This window comes from Taeniopygia guttata, chromosome 4, assembly GCF_048771995.1.
Source record: "Taeniopygia guttata chromosome 4, bTaeGut7.mat, whole genome shotgun sequence".
Classification (NCBI taxonomy): domain Eukaryota; kingdom Metazoa; phylum Chordata; class Aves; order Passeriformes; family Estrildidae; genus Taeniopygia; species Taeniopygia guttata.
Window position 1 is genome coordinate 70,251,533 of NC_133028.1, and position 20,299 is coordinate 70,271,831.

At 49.4% G+C, this 20,299-nt stretch overlaps 1 protein-coding gene and 1 long non-coding RNA gene across 2 annotated transcripts in view; one reads left to right on the forward strand and one right to left on the reverse strand.

Moving 5' to 3' along the window:
* Positions 1-13,737, forward strand: part of ANTXR2 (ANTXR cell adhesion molecule 2) — a 77,476-nt gene extending 63,739 nt beyond the window's left edge. The window contains exon 17 of the mRNA XM_012573262.5: positions 11,901-13,737. Coding sequence (XP_012428716.2) covers positions 11,901-11,939 — 39 coding nt within the window. The 3' untranslated portion in view covers positions 11,940-13,737. The remainder of the gene's footprint in view (positions 1-11,900) is intronic.
* Positions 1-20,299, reverse strand: part of LOC140684021 (uncharacterized) — a 69,657-nt gene that overhangs the window by 15,298 nt on the left and 34,060 nt on the right. The window lies entirely within an intron of this gene.

Below are 20,299 nucleotides of genomic sequence, written 5' to 3' on the forward strand. Positions count from 1 at the left end.
GTCAGGGAAGTGGCCATTGCCTGAGCTCCCCTGGTCTTCAGGAGAATGAGGTTCCACCAGCAAAGCTGCTGTGGCAGGGCTGGGGCTCAGGCTTTCCCAGGTCTTTGTGGGGCAGGAACTGTCCCAGAGGTACCTGGAGCCTCCCAGTGCTCCTGTGAATCTCCTCTTCAACATCTGCATGTTGACATTTTCTACTTAAGGGGCCTTTTGGCATCTCTGGCATTAATTTATAATATTGTGGTAGCAGGGCTGCAGCACTGCTGGAACAGCCTTTACTTTAGAAAGACTTTGCTCTGGAATCCGACTGGAATCAGTGCAGAGGCTGACCACATTCCAGCTGCTCCTGCTGGGATTTGGTTTGTTGAATTTTGAATTTTTTATCCTGATTGTTTGGCTGGATTTTATAAGTATATTTCCTAACTGTATTTCCCAATATCTTTAAATTTCACACATTCTAATGGAGTGTTGCATGACACTGCTGGATTTTATGCACCTTCCTATGTGAACTGAGCCCTGGGATCAGTCCAGGAAAAAAGGGGCTTGAATTTGTGTACTTGTTTGGCAGACGTAATTCACAGACCCTGAAACCTCCTCTAGTTCATACGAAGGTACAATTAGAACCAGGGGGTTTTACACAAGCAAAGTGGGTTTAAAAGGGCCATTTATGTCAGTAAGGCCTTGCAAGGGCCAAGGACAGACCAGCTGGATTGAATTTTATTACAGCTGGTATAAGGCCCCTTACAACATCCGTGGGTCATTTAAAAATTTTAGAAATCATTTAACTTCAATCAGCCCTTCATTAACTGCAGTTAAATCCATGTAAACCATTTGAGGACAGTTCACAAAGCTATTTTTACTAATTTAACTACACCTGTTTGAAAATATAATTTGAAATACGCAATGAATTACAATAATTGAACCTGTGTTTCATTTCTGCCAGAGAATTTTTATTTAGAAGTTTCTGATTTGCCAGTGCAGGCTTTAGTTCTGTTGTGCTTTCAGCTCCAAAGGGTCGACATGCTCATCAGTGAAAGGATGTAGATAAGGCACCGATCTACCCATGTTGCAATTAAATTCAGGCTTCAGTCCATGTGTGCCTGCAGCTTTGGAAGATAATTGTGCACACCTCATTGCTTTTTAGTCCTGAATGCTGCTGTGGTAATTTACCAGGTAATTCCAGAGACAAGGTCTAAATTATCAGTGATTTCATAAAGTTTAAAATATCCATTCCTAGCGGGACGACGCCGGGGCATTGCCTCCTGCCTCGCAGCCGGTGAGTCCAAGAGTCCTGGGAAGGCCCAGACCTGGGGGAGCAGAGCACTGGGCAGCCCACGGCACTTCTGTGTACAACAAACACCACGTTGTCACAGCAACCATGCTTCATTCGGCTCGTAATAGCTGTGACAAATCTGCCACCTTTCCCAAATTCACCGTTTATCACGGCATTCCTACACTCCACCTCCAGTTAACAGTTCCCAGCCATTTCCCAGCTCTTACACAGGGATTTCTGTGGGGGCTGTTCCTTTTCTTTGTCCGGTCAAACCAATCTGAGCCCTCAGGCAGCCTGAATCTCTCTAGGTGGGATAATTCAAATTTTTGTCAAATCCCTTAGAACTCTCTTGAACTCCTCCTGGTGGTATTCCCAAGTGTCTCCTCAGGCAAGGAGGCAGCTCAGAGCAAGGCTCCCAGTGACACTGAGAGGGGGTTGTGCTGTGCCAGCTGGGTCAGGGCCCTCTGCAGGGTGCACAGATCCTTTGGGGAGATCTGACTGTGCCCTTCCTCATGGCCCAGTGCAGCCAGGGCTCAGGCTGGGCCCTGGGAGCAGCCCCAGGCTCTGGGAATGCTGTCCCTGCACACTGTCCCTGGCAGTGCCATCCTCCAGCCCCCCCAGCCCCAGCCAGCCTTCCAGGCCAGGCAGATACCGAACAGTGGGGAGTGTGTTCCTTGGTGTTTCCGTGCTGCTGGGTGGATGCCCATCCTGGCCTGGCCCTGTGCTGTGCCCAGGTGTGTTGTTCCCCAAGCCAAGTCCTCTGCACTTCCATGCCCAGCAGGAAATCTGGGTCAGCCCCCCGGGAGGGGAAGGGCACTGGGCAGGGACCCGCACACCTGGACATGTGCTCCTTTTCCTTTTGCATCAGTGCAGCTTCTCAGGAGAGGGTAGTCCAGGTATTACCCAAGTACTCAAGGCCAATTCCTGAATTACCTGGAGGAGCTTCCTTCCTTAATTCCAAAGCTGACATCTCCATCACCACCTCAACCAGGCTGTGTACAGCTCTAAACCCTGGCCAGCCTTATCCACGCTTTAGTGAGAACTACATGTTCCTTCTTTCCACAGCTCCTCTGTGTTATTTCCCATTCTGAGACTGGCCTCGAGGGTGCTTCCCCCTGCCTGGTAAAAAACTACATAAACCCAGAAGCTTTGGATAATGAAACAAGCATATTTTTGTGGTGTGGTGTGGGCAATTTTTTTTCAGTCTGCTGCTGCTAGTTTTTAAATATAAAGTATACATATGTTTAACACAGAACATATGGAAAGAATGAAAAAGCAAATCTTGAATTCCAAGTATTGTATTCTAAGTGGAAGAGACTCCACAGTGTGAAAACGGTCATTCAGAAAAAAAATTCAGAAAGATGTACCTATTATATGTAAATACTTATAAACTCAGTTATGAGAAGGAGAGTTCCCTCACTCTGGGCTGTGTCCAAGCACACACAGAGGTGAGTCCTGCTTTGAGAGGAAGGTATGACTCCCCAGCCTTGTCAGGAAGCGTTCTCAGCTCAGGAGGCTGCTCACCACCTCTGATGTAAGTTAGGGTGGGTAAGGCACCTTATTTTTCTGGACAGACTGACACTGCAATGATTTAATTAATTTCTAAGCCAGATAATTCAATTCTAAATTATTAGCACACAGTTATGCTCAGTATAAGAAGTCTTGCATTTGTATTTCTGTCTGCTCTTTTACTTTGTACCTGCCTGTGTAGGACAGATCAATCCAAAGTTTGAGCTGGGAGTTCATGATCTCTAAGGGCCCAGACACCATCCACATGGACCTGGGTGCTGGGAGCAGTTCAGCTCCCCGCACAGGAACAGCAGCAAACGTTCCCCTGGCTTGTTACTGACGGGGAGAACTCCTGAGAGGCCATTTCACACAGGAGGTTTTTTACCAGCAGAGACCCCGATGGATAAAACAGCACAGCCACCCCTGCATTCCCTCCTGCCCCTCCCTGTGCTCACAGAACCACGGCACCACTCAGGCCCAGCCCTGGCCTGATGGAAACACCGCGTGGTGCAAAGTCCAGCATTGTCCCCAAGCTGTCCCCAGACTGCAGCAGCTTCTTTTCCCATGTCCCAGCACTCTGTCTCTTCCAGAACACAAGGACAGGGAGAAATGGTTTGAATGTCATGAGACAGGTATTTTCTGTTGTTTGGAGAGAAAGGACTCAGCAGTGGCAGGGACGGAGCCCAGTGCAGGTCTGTGCTCCCCAGACCCACCAGCACACAGGAAGCTTCAGGTGCCACCCCTACTGACTCTTCCTCCTTCCCCCTTTCTCTTCCCTCTCCTTTTGTGTGCAGTCCCAGATAACTGCCAGTCACTTGGCCGAGCTGGCTCACAGAAGGTGCAGCAGGCACAGATGGCACTAATGCATAAATGTGATCTAGTGAAGGGATGCCAGCACCAACCCCCCACAGGTTCCAAGGAACTGCAGTGCACTTAGAGGGATACGGGGATTGGCAAGGTGAAAGCTGAGATTTGCAAGAGCTCAGTGTTCCCAAATCAACAACAGAACCCTACAGCAAACGCGCAGATTTCTTTATTAATTTAGCAAATGCACTTAATGCCACCATCTCTGGGTTTATGTGTAACAAAGCCCCTCCAAAGCCCTCACTCATTATACAAATTAAACTGAGTGAAGGAAAAAAGGGAAAAAGGCAAAGGTGGGAACTGAAAACCAGAACAAACTCAGCAGTCTGCTCTGATTCCCATGTTTTTTGGGAGAGCTTCTGAGAGGAAACATGGCACAGAGGGGATGGGAGTCAGGGGATCTGAACAGGATCCGGCAGCAATGGAATAAATTCCATAAATACCGTGTCCCTCCTCAGCACTTGGAGCACACAAACACCCCACCAAATCCCTGTTTCCCATAGTCACTGGTAATGGACATTTAGGAAAAATGCACAGGGAAGGGAGTGAACTCAGCCTGACTATGTTTCCACAGGACACCTTTCCTGACTACTGGAGAACAGGGACATCTCCATAGGCAGATCTATAGCAGTGACCTCTAATGAGGAAAAAACATCTCAGGGAATGCAGCATCCACTCCCAGGCCCCATTCCCAAGGCAGGAAGAGAGGATAACCCAGCGCACCCATGCTTGGGGCTCTCAGCACTGTGTGTGACAGGCCAGCCTGGCGGGCCAGGACCAAGTGCCTGACAGACTGCACCCTGTCACTGCACAGTCCAGGGATCCTTCACAGCTGGGTGACAGTGGCATCTAGAGGGCTGCCACGTGCAGTGTGTGTGCAGAACGAAGGTCCTGCTGGGCTCTCCCTTCCCATCTGCAGAGCCAGAGCCAGCCCCAGCCAAGTGGGCACAACCTCTGGAGCTGCACCCTCCTGCCTCAGCCTTGCTAGTCTTCCTCCTAAGAGGCCCCACTTAAACCCTGCCTACTGCTTCAAACAGATTGACATCTTCCCACAGAATTTCTGGAGTGGATTTTTTGGTTATAGTAATTGTATGATAACTAGCTTAAAATTATTTCCATAGTGTCCTAAATACCACAGAACTGGGCTGCCTTCTCTCCTTACAAGCAATTGCCACATGCCAGTCAGATGCTGTGTAATCCATGGGCCAGGATCTGCATGCTGTGCCATTGCTCTGTTACGGGCTCAGAACACGTGCCTGGATGATTAACACACCTAAAGCCATAGAGCACCTGGATCTTTAATCTCTGAGCCACCTGAAGAGGAGAGTCTCCTCAGAAAGGCCCAAGTTAGAGAGTTGATCAAGAAAAGGACACTGGGAAGTATTCCTAAAGGAAAAGGATTTTAGGAGTGGCCTGAGAGGTCATGATAGAGCAGAAGTGGAGTTTAAAGAGAATGGGTCTTCTGACAGTTCTGTTTTATCTGTTGCTACGCCTGATTTCAGTGAAGGATAAATTGCTTTCTTCTCACAGTGGTTGCACAGAGGGGAGGAGGGAAGAATAATGGAAACTTGTGCTTTAGAGGTACCACCCCTAGGAACTCCATATTCCTGGTGTTCTTTCTCCTCATAGATAAAAAAGGCCCCAAAGCACTAGGATTTGCTAATTTATGGTTTTAGCAGGCCAATTCTTGATTCTACGAGACTTGAAGTGTGATGCGTCTGTAGTAGCAGATTACTCAGGAAGTTGTTTAGGATACTGACATGAGGAAACTGGCACTAGAGATCAGGCCTGGTGTCAGTCTGTCTAGAAAGCCCCCCTATAACATAAATGGGATCCCCATTCACAGCAGGGATTTGTCCCAGCTCAAAGCTCAAAGAGCTGAGACACATCTCATAGAAAACCTCTCCCCTGTTCTTCCCTACACGCTGCAGTGCTGCACGTGTGGCTCTTGGAGCTTCACCTGGAAGCATGAATCACAATCCGACCCCTCAGTGTCCCATAGGAGGAGAGGGAGCTGTCCCAGGGACAGCGCTGCATGTCACTGTGGAACTGGCAGGAGATGTGTCCTGGTTTTGGCAGCATGTGGGTGAGCGGCTGAGTGTCAGCGCCGGGCAAGGTTTGCGCTGGGCCGGCGCCAGGACACAGAGCACCTTCCCTCGGGCAGTGCAGTGGCCTCGCTCTGCCTTCCAAGGACTAAGGAGAGCTGAAGGAGAAGAGCCCTCCATTGGCAGGCACCTGCAATGGAGCGGAGAACATGCCCTTCAGGAAAGGGTCAGTCCCTGCCAGGGCAGGGGGTACTTCAGGGAGGCAGCAGTGCTGGGAGCAAGGGAGGCTCACTGCCGAAGGTCTGGGAGAGTGAGCTGGGCTCTGGCTCCAAAGGATCCGTGCTGGAAAAACAGGGACTCTGCAGGCCATTCCTACTCCTTTCCTTTTGCATAAGCAGTGCTTGCCTTGCATGAGGAAAACAACAAACTCCTGCCCTCTAGAGACAGGAGACCTCCAGCTCTGCTGAATAAAATATTTGCCACAACCTCTTTTTGAAGCAGATGCTACAAAGGCAGCCGGTTTTATCCTCCCCCAAGGCCCACGGGCCGGCTCAGCAGCTCGGCACTCCCTCCTCCCAGCCCTGGAGGGCCAGCTCGTGGGAGAGGCAGCTTGTCACAACCACTCTCGGTCAAGGCAGGAGTTTATCTGGACAACTGAATACAGCAGTCACGGAAAACTTGGCAAAGGAGAGAAATCCCTCCCCTTTCTCGCTACCCAAACCCATGGGGCAGGATGGCCAGTGCTCAGGCCAGCTCCGTGTCTACTCCTGCCCACAGCCCTGTGCCACCTTCATTCCACCTTGTCCACAGCAGACAGCGGAGTGCAGGTGGCTCTCGCTGGGTGCCACAGAATGCAGAGAGTTGCAGAGCCCCTACACCCAGGTTCCACAGGGATACACTCCTGACCTGCACTGCCAAGATGGAGCAACTGTGCTGACTTGTCCATGTGCCCAGTTCCCCAGTAAGTGCTACTCATGGGTGAAAAGCTGCTCTAATGGCATTTCCTCAAAGTTACCAGCGCATTAAAGACACCCTTGGCTCCCAGGGCAGCAGCGCCGTGTGCAGTTCCATCCGTGCAGCAAGTGTGGGTATGAGCCACCCCACATGCCAACAGCAGCATTTCACACAAAAACATGCCCTGCCCTCCTCAGTGTGTACTCCAAATGCACGTCTAAATCACAGGCACTGAAAAATAAAAGTCTTCCAACCTACTATCTTTAAACTGCCTCTTTGGAACCTTTCCCTGGCAGGTTTGGTTTGCTGGCCTGTGCTCCGAAATACAGCATTTATCAGGTGCGAAACATAGAAATGACTTTTTAGAACAGCTTAGTCCTGTCTTCCTGCCCTTTTTTTCTCTCAGCTAAAGCAGGTCCAAGGGGTGGAAGGTGGCTGTGAGGTACTTGTAACTATGCAGCCTTTTTTTGGGTTCCCGTGTGAAACCAGTTCCTGAACCCCAGACCCTGTGACCTTTGGAGGACTGTGGGATTGCTGGGAAAGATCATGATGTTCATGCACACATGCTAAAGAGGCTACATTACATAAATCTGAGGAAAATACACAAAGTTATATCCCTTTCCTCTGAGGCTCTTGGCAGAATTTGTTAAAGTGAAAAAACAAATTCTTGCTAGGGCCCAAATAGCACCATTCATTTGTCGTTTGTTTCTTTTTGTGATATTGTTGTTACTTTAGGAGGCCTTTGAGCTCACCCTGTGGTGTTCTCGGAGCTCCCCTCAGCTCTGTCACAGGTGTTTCAGCCAGCAATTCATGAATTCTGGGAAAAAGCTGCCTCAAGGAGCCCCAGGAACGAATCCTGGAGCCTGCAGCAGTAACACCAGTTGAGGAGCACTCCTCTGAGGAATTATTGCTGATGAATTGTGTGACAAACAATCCACCAAGCAGCAGGTCGTGCTGTGAGGCAGCTCTCTGGGAGTGGAAGTCCTGCTCCCACACCAGGGCTCGGGGTGCCACCTGCAGACTGGCAGCGTGTGGGCTGTGCCACAGGTGACAGGAGGAACTGGCAATGGATGTGCCTGACATCAGACACACGTGCTGGTGGCTGCACACCCAGGCACAGAGGAGGTCTGAGTGCTCAGAGCCCGGCAGCACAGCCCTGAGCTTGGTGTCACCAGGATGGGAAGCCACTTTCAAACGCCCACAACACCCTGAGCTTTCCAGAGGTCTGGGACAAGGGATTAGCACATTGTGGGGGACAAAGAGCAAGTGGGAGAGAGATGATGCCAGCATCCAGTCCCTGAGGTCTTGTTCAGAACTGCACAGGATAGGGTGGGTTAGCAGCCCTTCTTCACAATAAAGAGTGATCTCAAAAAAAACCAAACCAAAACCTCAAACATCCCTTCAGCTGTACACTTGTCAGTGGGTGTTATGGGGTGATTGAGTGTTGTAACTGAACTACAAGCCAGGCAGCGGAGCCAGAAAGGAGCAGTCAGGTTTAATGCCAGAGGGATTTTAGTGCCCAGATGGGCCAGGTGACACAAGCTCTAGGTAATGGTGTTTCTGTCACCTCTGGAACAGGGAGGTCACTGGGGCCCTGTCAGACAGCATGGTTTGGCCCTGCACAGCCACTCTGGTTCTGCTCCCACTGCCCAGGGGAAGTGCCAGCATCACTTCTGCAAGGAAACAGGACTCTGAGGCAGGTGCTGCCAGGCACTGGCATCTCAGTGCTCAGTCTGAATCTCTCCCAGCTTTACTCCCTCTGAATTCCCTTTTATTGTCACCATTGCACACGGGTGTGCAGGTCCAGAATACATTTGTTATCCCAGTGAACAGGAGATGGGGAGGTAATGGTTCTGAAGAGGTGTGGAAAGCAGGAAATGGCCTTGCATTACCAAAGAGGAAGAGGTGCACACAGTCCTGTCTGTGAGTGCAAGGCCTGCAGGGAAGAACCCACTGCTCTCAACTTTGGTCCTTAGAGGGAGGCAAAGTGCAGGCTGGGCCACGGGGTGTATGTGAGAAGAAGCAGAATCAGATAAAGCAGGTTCTTGCCTGCTGACCCACACTGCAGCAGCAGCCTGGGCAGGCTGCCCTGGGGAGCTGTTGGGAGCAGACCAGTTCCGGGATCTCAGTCCACCAAGGCCAGGAGAAGCCAAGCTTTTAGGACACTGGGTATCACACGGGGCAACAACTGTTGTGGCAGGACAGCACTGCCAGGTGCTCCTCTGGGAAAAGCAGTTTTCTTAGTCCTGAGCCAGATGCTGAACACATCAGCAATGCCACCCATGGAAACTTTTCCCACGGATACAACTGCCCAGCGTGCTAAGGGAAACAAGCAAGGACAAGCACCTGAGACCAGGCAGAGCACCTCAGCCTGCAGGCTCAGTGTGGTGACATCCCACCCCAGATCCAGTCTGTTTCACCTGCCCATTCTGAATTCCTGATGAACACTGGAAGGGCTCCAAAGGAGCCTACACAGTGTTCTCCTGCCCCTTCTGGAGCCCAGAATTCCGCTGGGATGGTGGGACAGCACCATGTGTCTGCTCACACACGCACAGACACCCCAAAGTGCTCGTCACACCTGGCTCACCACTGTCAATGGCTAAGTCCACGCCCAGGGTTGGACACTGTCCTGAAGTGATCTCTCCTCCCCCCTTGCCCCCCAGCACTGTTCACAGAGCCTTACAGGTTTGGACAGGGACATGAGAGGGGAGAGATGGTCTGGCAGGCCCCTCCTGGTGCCTTGTTTTGGGCATTGCCAGGTGAGGTGCTAACCTGGGGTTTGGTGTGAGCACCCACTCGCTGAGATCCCTTGCCCTGTGAGAATTTCCACCTTGCCCTGTAACTTAGATTCAGTAAGAATTCAACAACTAAAGAAATGGCTGTGTTGTAATAGAAAATAATTCATTCTCAGGTAAACCCCCTTGCCATAGATCTTTTTCCTGGTTTTTGTTGCTGTTCAAGACCTGCTACATTCTTCCTCTGCAGTACATCTGTGCATCTGTGAGCATGAAGGGTGAGGTTTTTCCTATTGGATCTGGTACATGGAGACAGATCTTATATTCCCTGCAAAGATCACAGAATGCATAACTCATTTTTTAATTACTCTCGTGCTAAACCTCTAATTTAGTGCAATTTCATACGGACTACATGTTGGTATTGTTAAGGTTTATGAGCCAGTGATTTACAAGGCATGGTACGTCAGAACTCAAATTGGTTGGATTGATGATTTAATTGAGCACAGGGACGCGAGTGTAACAGTAACTTCCCCACATTGGGGGTGTCCTGGTAATGCCACCAGGATGAGAATGCGTTGGTGACATGGGTTACATGGAACACACATGTTTTAATTGGGACGTCCAAAACCAGACTGGTGAGACTAATGTTTAGTAAATACTGCTTCTACTTAAGTAAATAGTTCTTTCTGTAAAGGTCAGATTAATCAGAAGAACAATTTAATAATCTGTTTCTAAAAGCTGGTCTCAATGATGACACAGATATCGCTGCATGGAGATTTTGGATGCCTTTTGAGGAAGGCCTTGCATGAGTCCGCAGCTTTTTCTCCACACCACTTTGCAGGAGACAGTGCTGTTGGTCACATCACTGAGTTTCTAGTAATGAAAACCTGCAGCTCATATTGATCTGAAGTGATAAACCCCTAACAAGTGAACATCAACCTTTTCTTTTCTGCCTGCCTCAGTCTGCCAATCTAGAATGCAAATGGTTGAACTTCCCACTTAAACTGACAGTCTATTTGTTATTACATGTTACATGTCTGGTGCTGGCAGTGTTTGGAGAGCTGGTGTTTCTTAGGGCTCTGAGATTCCCCAGCTCAGGGCGTTTTCCCTGCCAGTGACACAGGGAAGAGTCTGCCTGATCACACAACTTCTCTTGCTCCTCCCTTCTCCATGAGTTGTGGAATAAAGGAGTTGGGGGCAGAGATGTGGGAGATGAGTGGGGAATCACAAAGGGCAGTGCTTGTTCAAGGTTCTCCTCTCTCCCTGGCAGAAAAGCCATGTGGATATGGCACCTGGGGACATGGTGGTGGCCTTGACAGTGAGGAAGGAATGGTTGGACTAGGTGATCTTAAGAACTTTTCCAGCCTAAAGGAGTCCATGATTTATCTCTGCATCTCTTCTACATGTATAATACAGATGGTGGCAGCCAGAAGTTCCTATGGTTCCTGTCCCCACCTTTTCACCTGTTTTGTATTTCTTAAAGAGCTGACAGAAACAGAATGAAACATTAGGAAACCCCCTGATGAGAACACTGCCCCTCTCATGCCAGCCAAGCCCTGCTTGAGTGATGCCAGATAACTGTGTGCCATCACCCTCCTTGCTACCCAGAAAAACTGGATATCAAACTAAATGAATGACAGGAATATGAAACCCAGCCCAAATTTAATTTGGCAATTCCATAATCTCCCAGGTTTGAGCAGAAAGCAGTAATTTCTCTCCAGCAGTGCATCTCTTAAAGCAGAAATAAGGATTGAGAACACAAGCAGTGCTGCCTGCTCCAAAGCCAGCACTGTTCACGTGGCACCATCCTTGACAGATGCCCATGACCAAAGGGAAGGAATCGCTGCTGTGCCAGAGAGCTGCTTTGAGGCAGCACACCCTACTCCAACACCCCATGACCCTGTGGGAATTAAGGCATTCAAATGAGCTCCAAGTGCATAAAAAAAGGTTAGATTATGCTGTTGGATTTGTTTCATTTCAGCTACACTGAAAGCCATCAGGATTCACCTGGACCCCCTTATGGATATGGCATCACAAGAAACCCCCTTCTGTGCACAGCAATTTACAGATCCTAAGTACAGAGTCTGTAGATGCAGAGCTAGGGTTACTGCTGATAAAATGCAGTTTCAGATCAGCAGCAGCTCTGCTAACTAACAGTCACATCTATCCACGCTCACTGCATGAGGACCTGGCTCAGGGGAGATCTGGGGGCAGGATCTGCCTTCCCCATGCTCTTCCCTCCCCACGGTCAGATAGGTTTGGGTTTGCTCACTGCAGCTTGACAGAATTTGTGAATTATGCTCACAGAAGGCCTGGGAGTGTCAGAATGTGTCGCCCGTGTCCTCGTGCTTGCCTAGAGCACGCATTTGTAAGGCAAATGTGGTGCCTCACTCTGGGTAATTTCCATTAATTCTTAAAAGGTTTTTCATGGGTTTGTTATTTTCCCAAACATCTGAATTTCAATTACAGCCTCCTTCTAGCATCCAGCAACCTCCACCAGTAACAGCTTCTCTCTTCCCTCAGGGCCGCTGTATCAACTTCACCCGAGTTCCCTCTCAGTAGAGGAGAAGAAGCAGATACCAGGAGGAGAGACAGCCACATTGCCACTGTCCTACCCAGCTGAGAGAACCGAGCCCTTCCTCACATCCCTTGGACCATCTTGCAGCCCAAGCTCCAGAGGTTCCTGCATCCCTGCTCCGGGAGCCCGCACTCCAGCCGTGCACTGGTGCTCTGCCCGTGCCCCGGAGAGCAGCACTACCATGTGTGCCTGGCTCTGTGCGACACCGAAGGGACAGCACAGACACCAAAGATGAGAATGCTTTTCTATTTTTTGTTATTTGCTGTTTTTTTAAGGACTACAGATTCTCAGGACACAATGTGCTTTTAGTGGCAACGCAGCGTTCCTCAGCTGCGGTGGAGCCACGTGGTATTTACACAGGGACTACTCGCCACGGGCACAGGATAACAATTCCCACCAGGCTAAGCAGGCACAGAGCCAAGTGCCTCAGAGCCATGTCAGATCCCCAACCCTTGCCAGCTCCCTCCGTCGTGCCTTACGGGAACCTTCTGACTGGAAATCTTGTCACTCTAACACTGAAAAGTGCACACGCATGACAAAATGTAGACAGGATGCCTCGAGGTATCGGTAGCGAGCAAGACTTTGCCCTTTAGTTTTTGAAGACACCTTTCTTTCATTATGCACCCGGGACAGGAAGGAATTACTAGAGCGTTATTCAGCGGGAAGACAGCTTGTAAGCAGAGCTCTCGAGCCGAGTTGGAGGGACTGATGCTTCAAGACCTTGACACTGTGGCTGGTGGTTTTTCCCCTTTCCTGCATTCACAGTTCAGTAGCGCATAAAACATCATCATCTATAAACATACCTAGCAGTTGTAGGCTTGTGTATTTTTTTTTTTAGATTGAAAAAAGCAGTAGCCACTAAGCTGGTATCTCAGGGTTTTTTCCCCCCGCAAATCTCCAAGGGCTCTTCAGCGTCACAAGCCAGCAACCCTCTTTGCATGAGAATTTCAAAGTTTAATTAATATAATTAAAGGCAACAGCAAGCAGCAGCCTGTGAAGATTTTGCTCATCTTTTTTATGCCTTTTGACATTGAATGACCTATTACTGTATGTGCGTTCCTCAGTGGCGGAGGGGGCGCCAAGCGTTGGGTACGATTCCGCAGTGGGAAAGACCTCTTTCCATCAATTCGGAAATTCAATTTATGGGAGCGCCAGCCATCACCAAACATCGACAATGTATGTATTATAATTTTTTAGAAAAACCAGTGTCGTGTCACGTCGACGATGCCAAATTATGTTAGCGTGAGCGGAAACACTGTGGGGGAGGAAGGAGGGAGCAGCTGAAGAAAAAGGCTCAAATGATCCAGTCACTTTCGATACTGTACTTCAGAGGCAGAATGGATATTCGAGTCGAAACCTGACAAAGCGCGCCCGCTTTGATGGGAACTGGTATAGACAATGACCAGTGGCTGGGTCAGTGGGATGTCTCTCTGCGAGCAGGGAGGCTTATCAAATGACACTAAAAATAAGTTCAACAACCATCATGTTGGAGGGGAAAAGGCGAACATTTCACATTTGGTGGGCATGAATGTGTGCAAGATGGAAAGAGCAATGCGGAGCATCCTGGGCTAATTACCTCCTTTGTGCTCTTCATTGGAATCGCAAGGGACAGAAATAATTCTCTTGGTCCATGTCCAAATCCGTGGCACTGCCCAAAGATGCCTTTACATTTATCCACTTGCTTACATCTTCTGCTTGAGTTTATTTATGTCACTGGTAGCCTCATCAGCAACAGCCATGTCTGCACATTAGACTATAAATAAAATTATTATCTAAGTTTCAGTCATTATTTCCATCTTCTCCTCCCCCGTAGCCTCCCCATCATTCCCAGAGCTCAGACCTCTGTTTTTGCAGCGCCATGGGGACCCATGGCAGACCACTTTCCTTTGCACAGCGTGGCCAAGAAAGCTGCTACAGCCACACCCAGGGGTCCTGGCTGCCCAGGGCTGGGGAGAACCCTTCCAACACCACAAGGATGCTGCTCATGCCTTGTGGAGCATCAGCCATGCAACCAGAACCACTGAGTGCCTGCAGCGACGCCCTGTTGCTGCAGAACCGGCTTGGGTGGCGCTGGCCCTTGGCTGGGGACGTGGGACCCACAGAACCCAACCAGCAAGCCCTTGGCTGAGCTGAAGCACCTGAGTAAATCTCTGTGCAGCCTCCAGCCCAATGCAAGACCAAGAGCGAATGCTGGGCAGGTGTGCCAGGACACAGGTGAGGTCCTGCAGTGCTCCTCAAGGTGCTGAGAGGGCACACTGAAAGCACTGAGCTCACCATATGCTAGGTTAAAACACTATCAGCTCCCTCTTACTTTTCCTTCATTTTCCACGTACACACGACACATTCCAAGGTATCATTGGAGCACTGGCTCATGTTCTGAGCTGTGCTGTGTAACAGGACAACATCCAGATGATGAGGGTTTTTCACTCACATTTATCAGCTGCCTCTGAAAGAATACTTCTAACCAGCTGAGACACAGAAGTAGAAATCCACTGACCAGTTTTTGTCCTTTCTGCCTGTGCCCATTGAAACTGTGAAACAAGCAGCTCTTCACAGAAAGGCTGATCCCAAGCAAAACCGCATTTTGGGTCCCTACATGGGTTTTCCCTTTCAACTGGCACAATATCACAGCATGTTACACTTGGCATTTTGGTGCAGATACTACCTGAGAGTTTCCTTATTACACAGTGTGGAATGTCCGTCACAAATAATTTGGGAGGCAAGAGGCATAGGGTGATATAAAATCTACTGATTCAGATGACACAAATGAGACTTCCTTGGCAGGAGTACTCAGAATGCATCAGAGAACTCTAAAGAGCTGTGTACAAAGAGCCCAGCAATGCCACTGAGCAAACATGAAGGGCTCCTCTCACCAGTGAGGCAAGGGAGAACTCATTGGAACAAGAAGTTCCTCAGTATAACAAGGCTATGTTTATTTTATACACTTTGATAATAGCAGAAATGAATTGGCTGAGGCTAATATGAACCAAAAATTATTTGTGCCACGTTCCCTTTCATTTTTTTGATGTAACAAGAACTACAGCATTCTTCAGGCATGAACCAGCTGTGTGTAACCCAGAGGAGCTGGGTCAGACTGATCCAAGGCAAAATGGAAAGGAATTCTGAGTGCTGTGATGCAGGCTCATCCCGAGCTCTAAGCAATGCAGAACAGCCCTGGCTGGCTGGTACCGATTCCTGTTGGGGATTTTCCTGCAGGAAGTTTCTGAGCTACATCCCTCTTCTCATCATCCCTAAGGCGACTGTATTTTGCACACTGCAGTTTGTTTGACACGCTTGACTCAGCCTCATCACACTGGAATGTTCCCACACAGGGGTGCATTCCCACTCCGGGAGGTGCTGGGCTTTAGTGGCAAAGATAAGGTTATCTTTGACCCTCTCAGCAATGGCACCTCACGCAGGTTATTGCAGGTTTGCATCTTTCCTGGGATTCTCACAAACTCCCAGGACACAGACTGTCCTGGTGTGATGGTGACATGAGACTGCCCTGGTCACTGTTGTCACCTTACCATGTCCTCATGGTTCAAATCATACTAGCATAGTCCAGGTAAAAAACAAATGTGAAAGTTCTAAGTAGAGGAGGTTTTGCTTTTTATTTCTTCTGTTTTTCCTGCACATGTAGGAGGAACTTGGGAATTCTATAGTATGCCATTTCAGACCAAACCTCCCTTTCCAGCTGTGGAAGAAGGGTCTGTTTGATTGGTCACGATTCAGACTGCGGGGAAAGGTGAAAGAAACCCAGTGCTATCAATGAGGGAAAAGTCCCCATTTGATTCTCTGTCATGAGTGCTGCCTCATGACAACAGGAACCCTGCTCTGCTGCAGGACAGGTCTTTTCCTTAGTTCACTGGGCAGCAGCAATGGCACCAGCACCACCTGCCTTCGGAGCTCAGCTTAAGGAACCTGTCCTTCACCAGAGGAGCCACTGAGGGGAAACTGGGGAGCTCAGCTCTGCACTGCAGGGAGGCAGGATCCATCTCTGCTGGGCATCCAGAGCGGGCATCACAGCGTGGCCCTGGGAGCAGGATGGGCACAGGGAACAACAGTTCACCTGCTGCAGACTCCCAGCTCAGGCGTGGCCAGAGCAACGTCCCCTTCCCGACTGTCCTCACTCAGAGCTCTGGCCCATGGAGCTGCACCAGGGTAGGACACTGGGCAGACAGCCTCACGTGGCCAAGGGGGTTGGCACAGCATGCCCGGGAATGCCACAGTAAGGGCAGCGTGCTGAGCAGAAACTTCAGAGGCTGCAGTCAGCAAGTCAAGGCAATGCTGCATCTGCTAAAGAGCAGCTTCCCAGTACCTCTTGTGCCGTTACAAAATTAATGTCACAGTTTCTAGGGAGGGCCTTATTAGACCTGGCATGTCCTATTTTACTTCACAAATCTGGTTTGCATTGGCTCAATTAAAATTGTTATATATTTTTGGGTCCTGTGTAGGTGCCATCTGTTTAACAGTGCAATTGGGTCCTGTGATGCACTTGTAAATTTTGTGCTGCAATATTTTTTTTTAATATAATGAGGGACTTTGGATGCAAGAAACTGCCTGTTGTTTTCTGGGTTTTGGGTTTTGGCAGAGAACTCACAGTGGTTCTTCCTGTGTTACAAGGATGGCTCCACAGCCCATGGAAAAGCAGGATTTGATTTCCATGTTTGCAGCAAAATGGTGTTATTTAATTCACACTAATTTTTTTTTTCATTCGCTTGCTCTGCCTGATTTTGTAAATGAACTTAATTTCCCAAATGAGAACGCACAGGACTGCTCAGCTGGGGCCCGTGGCTGCTGCTGCCTTCTGGGGAGCTTTGGGATCTACCAGTAGGGTCCAGAGGCCCATGGCAACAAACCACAGCTATCCATCCTCACTGGGATTGGGAACAAACACACCCTCTGAGACAGAAACCCCACCTGCAAAGCTGGATGTACTCTACAGCACAGCCGAGCCCAGGACAGATCTGCTGAGGAACAGAACTCAAACATGGTTTTATACTTTGGGGGGTTTTAGTACCATTTTTAAGTCTGATGTCACCAGCACCAAAATGCCTTTCCTGACTCCCAGTGAATTATAGCAAAACCCCAAACCCATCCCATTGATTGGTTCTCCTTTAAAAGCACAATTTCAAATTCTGCTAAATTCTCCAACATATTGTACGAGAAAAGCATCCACAATAGCACAAATCCTGCAGCATTTGTGGGTTCCCAGGTCTGCTCCATAGCCAGGAGAGGGGTCTCAGGTCTGAGCATTCAGGTTTTCTAGGTGGAACTGCTTTTTTCTGGGTGGTGAACTGGGCAGTAGCCAAAAAGCTCCCAGCTCCCTCCAGCACTGCTCAGCAGGACGTTTAGGAAAACTTGTTCCAAACAGCACGCTGCTTCTTAAGCTGCCTTCAGGGCGGTGGGTGTACCTGGAGCATGAGTCCCACCCATTTCGGGATGTCACAACACATGACTAAGCCATGTAGAAGCTCCTCCCTCCCATCACTGGTTTTAGCATTAACTGAAGCCCCACCTTGGCCCTAAGCATCTGCCCAAGCTCCAAAACCAGCCCTCACTTCCCTGGAAAACCTCCTGAGGGGACAGGGAGACCCATCTGCTCCAACTGCAGCACTGGAGCAAGGATTTACCTGGGATTTAGCACAGTGTGGAACCCGACTGCTCGATACCTGCCGCAACACCGAGCTGCAGCGCCCGAGACGCCTTCCCCGCCTTCCCCAAACCTCTCCAGGCTATCCATGCACTCTGTGGTTCCCTGGGACAGCTGCCTGGGACTGCCAGCCCCTGGGATAGATGGTGTCTACTGACAGAGCTGCAAGACGCTGATTAAATTATGTGCTTTGGCCAACCTGTGTGGGGAAAATTAATTGAAGCGCCAAGTGATGGGTTCAGCGCTGCCTTGTTGGAATGGGGAGGTTGGGCTCTGTGATGCTTCATCTCCTTTTATTTGATTAGGCAAATTAGGAAACAACAGTGTGAAATGCATTATTGTACTGATCTGATGTCCAAAATGTGAATCTCATTAGAGCTCTGGCCTCAATGCTTTTTTTTTTTGTTGTTTCTCTGTAAGCTGAGGAAGAGCAAGTAGGCCAGAAATAGATATTTTTCAAATTACATTGGAATGGCCCAGTAATAAACATAATATTCTGCACTTCATTCCCTGGAACAGTTCCTCATAAAAAGCATCTCTCAGCTTCTGGAGAAATTCAGTACAACATGTGCTAGGAATGGAGGAGATGCACCAGTGAGAGGAGGTCAGAGCCAGATACGGCGATCCACTGACCCAAGTTCCCTTAGAACTCTGTGGGGTGAGACCCTGGGACCAGGGACACTGTGCCACTCCAAAGGAATACTCCATGGTCCTAAAAGGGGTTGTGCAGAGCTTCTCTTGATAAGGGTGCATGGTGTGGTGGTTAGGGAGAAGAGAGGAGCAAAGCAGGGTGGATGGTAAGGTGCTGTAAGCCCAGGGGACAGCCAGGCACCATCCTGCCCCAGCACGGAAAGGGGACTGGCCCCAGAGGGCTCTGCTCAGCCTAGCCTGTGCCAGGGCTCCCTGCAGAACCTCCTCACCACACTGGGCCCTTCTCTGCAAGGCTGAGCTCAGGGTCACTCTGTAATACCAGGGGAGAATGCACATAGAGTGTAAAACAACACAACATTTCACTGCAAAGGGCTCTCTGAAAAGAGCCAGTGCAGGTGTCATTTGGAAAAGGGTCACTTCACAATACAGCCCTTCCAAATTGCAGCTCCAACTCAGAATTAATTATCCTTTCACTGTCTTGGGTTTTCTTTTCTTCTTTGCTTCACATTAACTGCAGCTGAAATTATTTTAAAGCAATGATCTTGAACGTCATGTCCTTCAGCTGGCCCTGAAAATCCATTTTCCATGGAAAGCCTCCTTTCTTCTCCAAGATTTCTCAGAGTGTACAAAGCTCATCAAGGCTCTGGTTCTCTAGGGGTGTCAGATGCTTGGATAATACCCAGGTGTCTGCCTGCTGGACCAGCTCCAAGGTACTTTATTAACATGAAGAGGCCTATTTGGAAGCAGTTTAACTCCTTCGGCTCTCAGGGCCTGGCGTGTGTCCTGCAGCAGCAGCAGACAGACACCAGGACACTGCCTGTGCACGGCTACAAAAGTCACCACCCTCACTGCCACATCTTGAAGAGGAAACACCTGCCATGTCCTGTCATCACAGCTGGAAATATCACCTGATTTTTGTCCCACCCACATGAAAGCAGAGGAGAATTGCAGGGACAACTGCAGACCACAGCTCTGCTGCACACCTGGGGCTCAGCCCTTCCCCAAACTGCTTCGAAAAATCCCAGCAAGCCTCTCTTGGGAGCCGTGCCCTCCCTCATGACAGTAGCAGCATGATGGGACATTGTGGGGCCTGTTTTCCAGCCATGACATGCAGCTCAGCATTCCCAGGCACAGACATGGGATTCTGAGATAACCTTGTCCCTGTCCTCGAGCAGGGCAGGGGCAACAAGGGCCTTTGCCATACCTGGGTGACCTGGAGGGGGCCAGGGGGACTTGTCCCTGATCCATCCAAGCACACACACACCACTGGCAACAAAGCAAGGGAGCACATGAAGATCCTGTCAACACACAATTAAAATAAGAACTCTTGGGTTTCTAGGGACTGCAGGAAACTTCAGCTCCTGCCTTGAGCAATTTGCCCCAGCAGTGGCAGAATGTCTCAGAATGGTCCCACAGAAGACACCACACCCACCGGAACAATGCACCCTGCTCCATCTTGCTGCTGAGATCACATGGTCTGCATCCTACCCTTTTCACAAGATATTTTCTTTAGCTTCCAGAATGCAAAATGGGACTGTGCAAAACAAAGACAGAAAACACACAATTCCCAGCCTCAAAAAATCAGCTCCCACTTAAAAAGCAAAGCTCCTTTTCAACTGCACACTGTGTTGCTTCAAAGCTTGCAGCAAAGAGCTAAAAATCTGAGCCACCAAGATATGTAAGATTTGAGCAAATACGGTCCCAAAGGCTTTGTTTAAAATTTTAAAAGCCCAAGGTTTAAGTTATTTGTGAGCTGTTTGAGGCCTTTTCTTGGATTAAAGAGGTGAAACCTTCCTTGAAGTTTGGGGTGTTTCCAAGCGGTGTTGGCAGCAAGAGAAGAGTGGCATTCAGAGCCAACTGTGTTCTCCTTCCCCATGCTGCTGACCAGGCCACAGGACATGTGCACCTCCTCCTGGAGGTGACTCCCCCTTGAATGTCACAGCCACAGCCACGTCTATGCAACCAAAGAAAACATTTAGTGTTGCCAAAGCATTACGCAGTGTAGGGAGGCTGTGAGAGAGTGAGGTTCCTGTCCCTGGG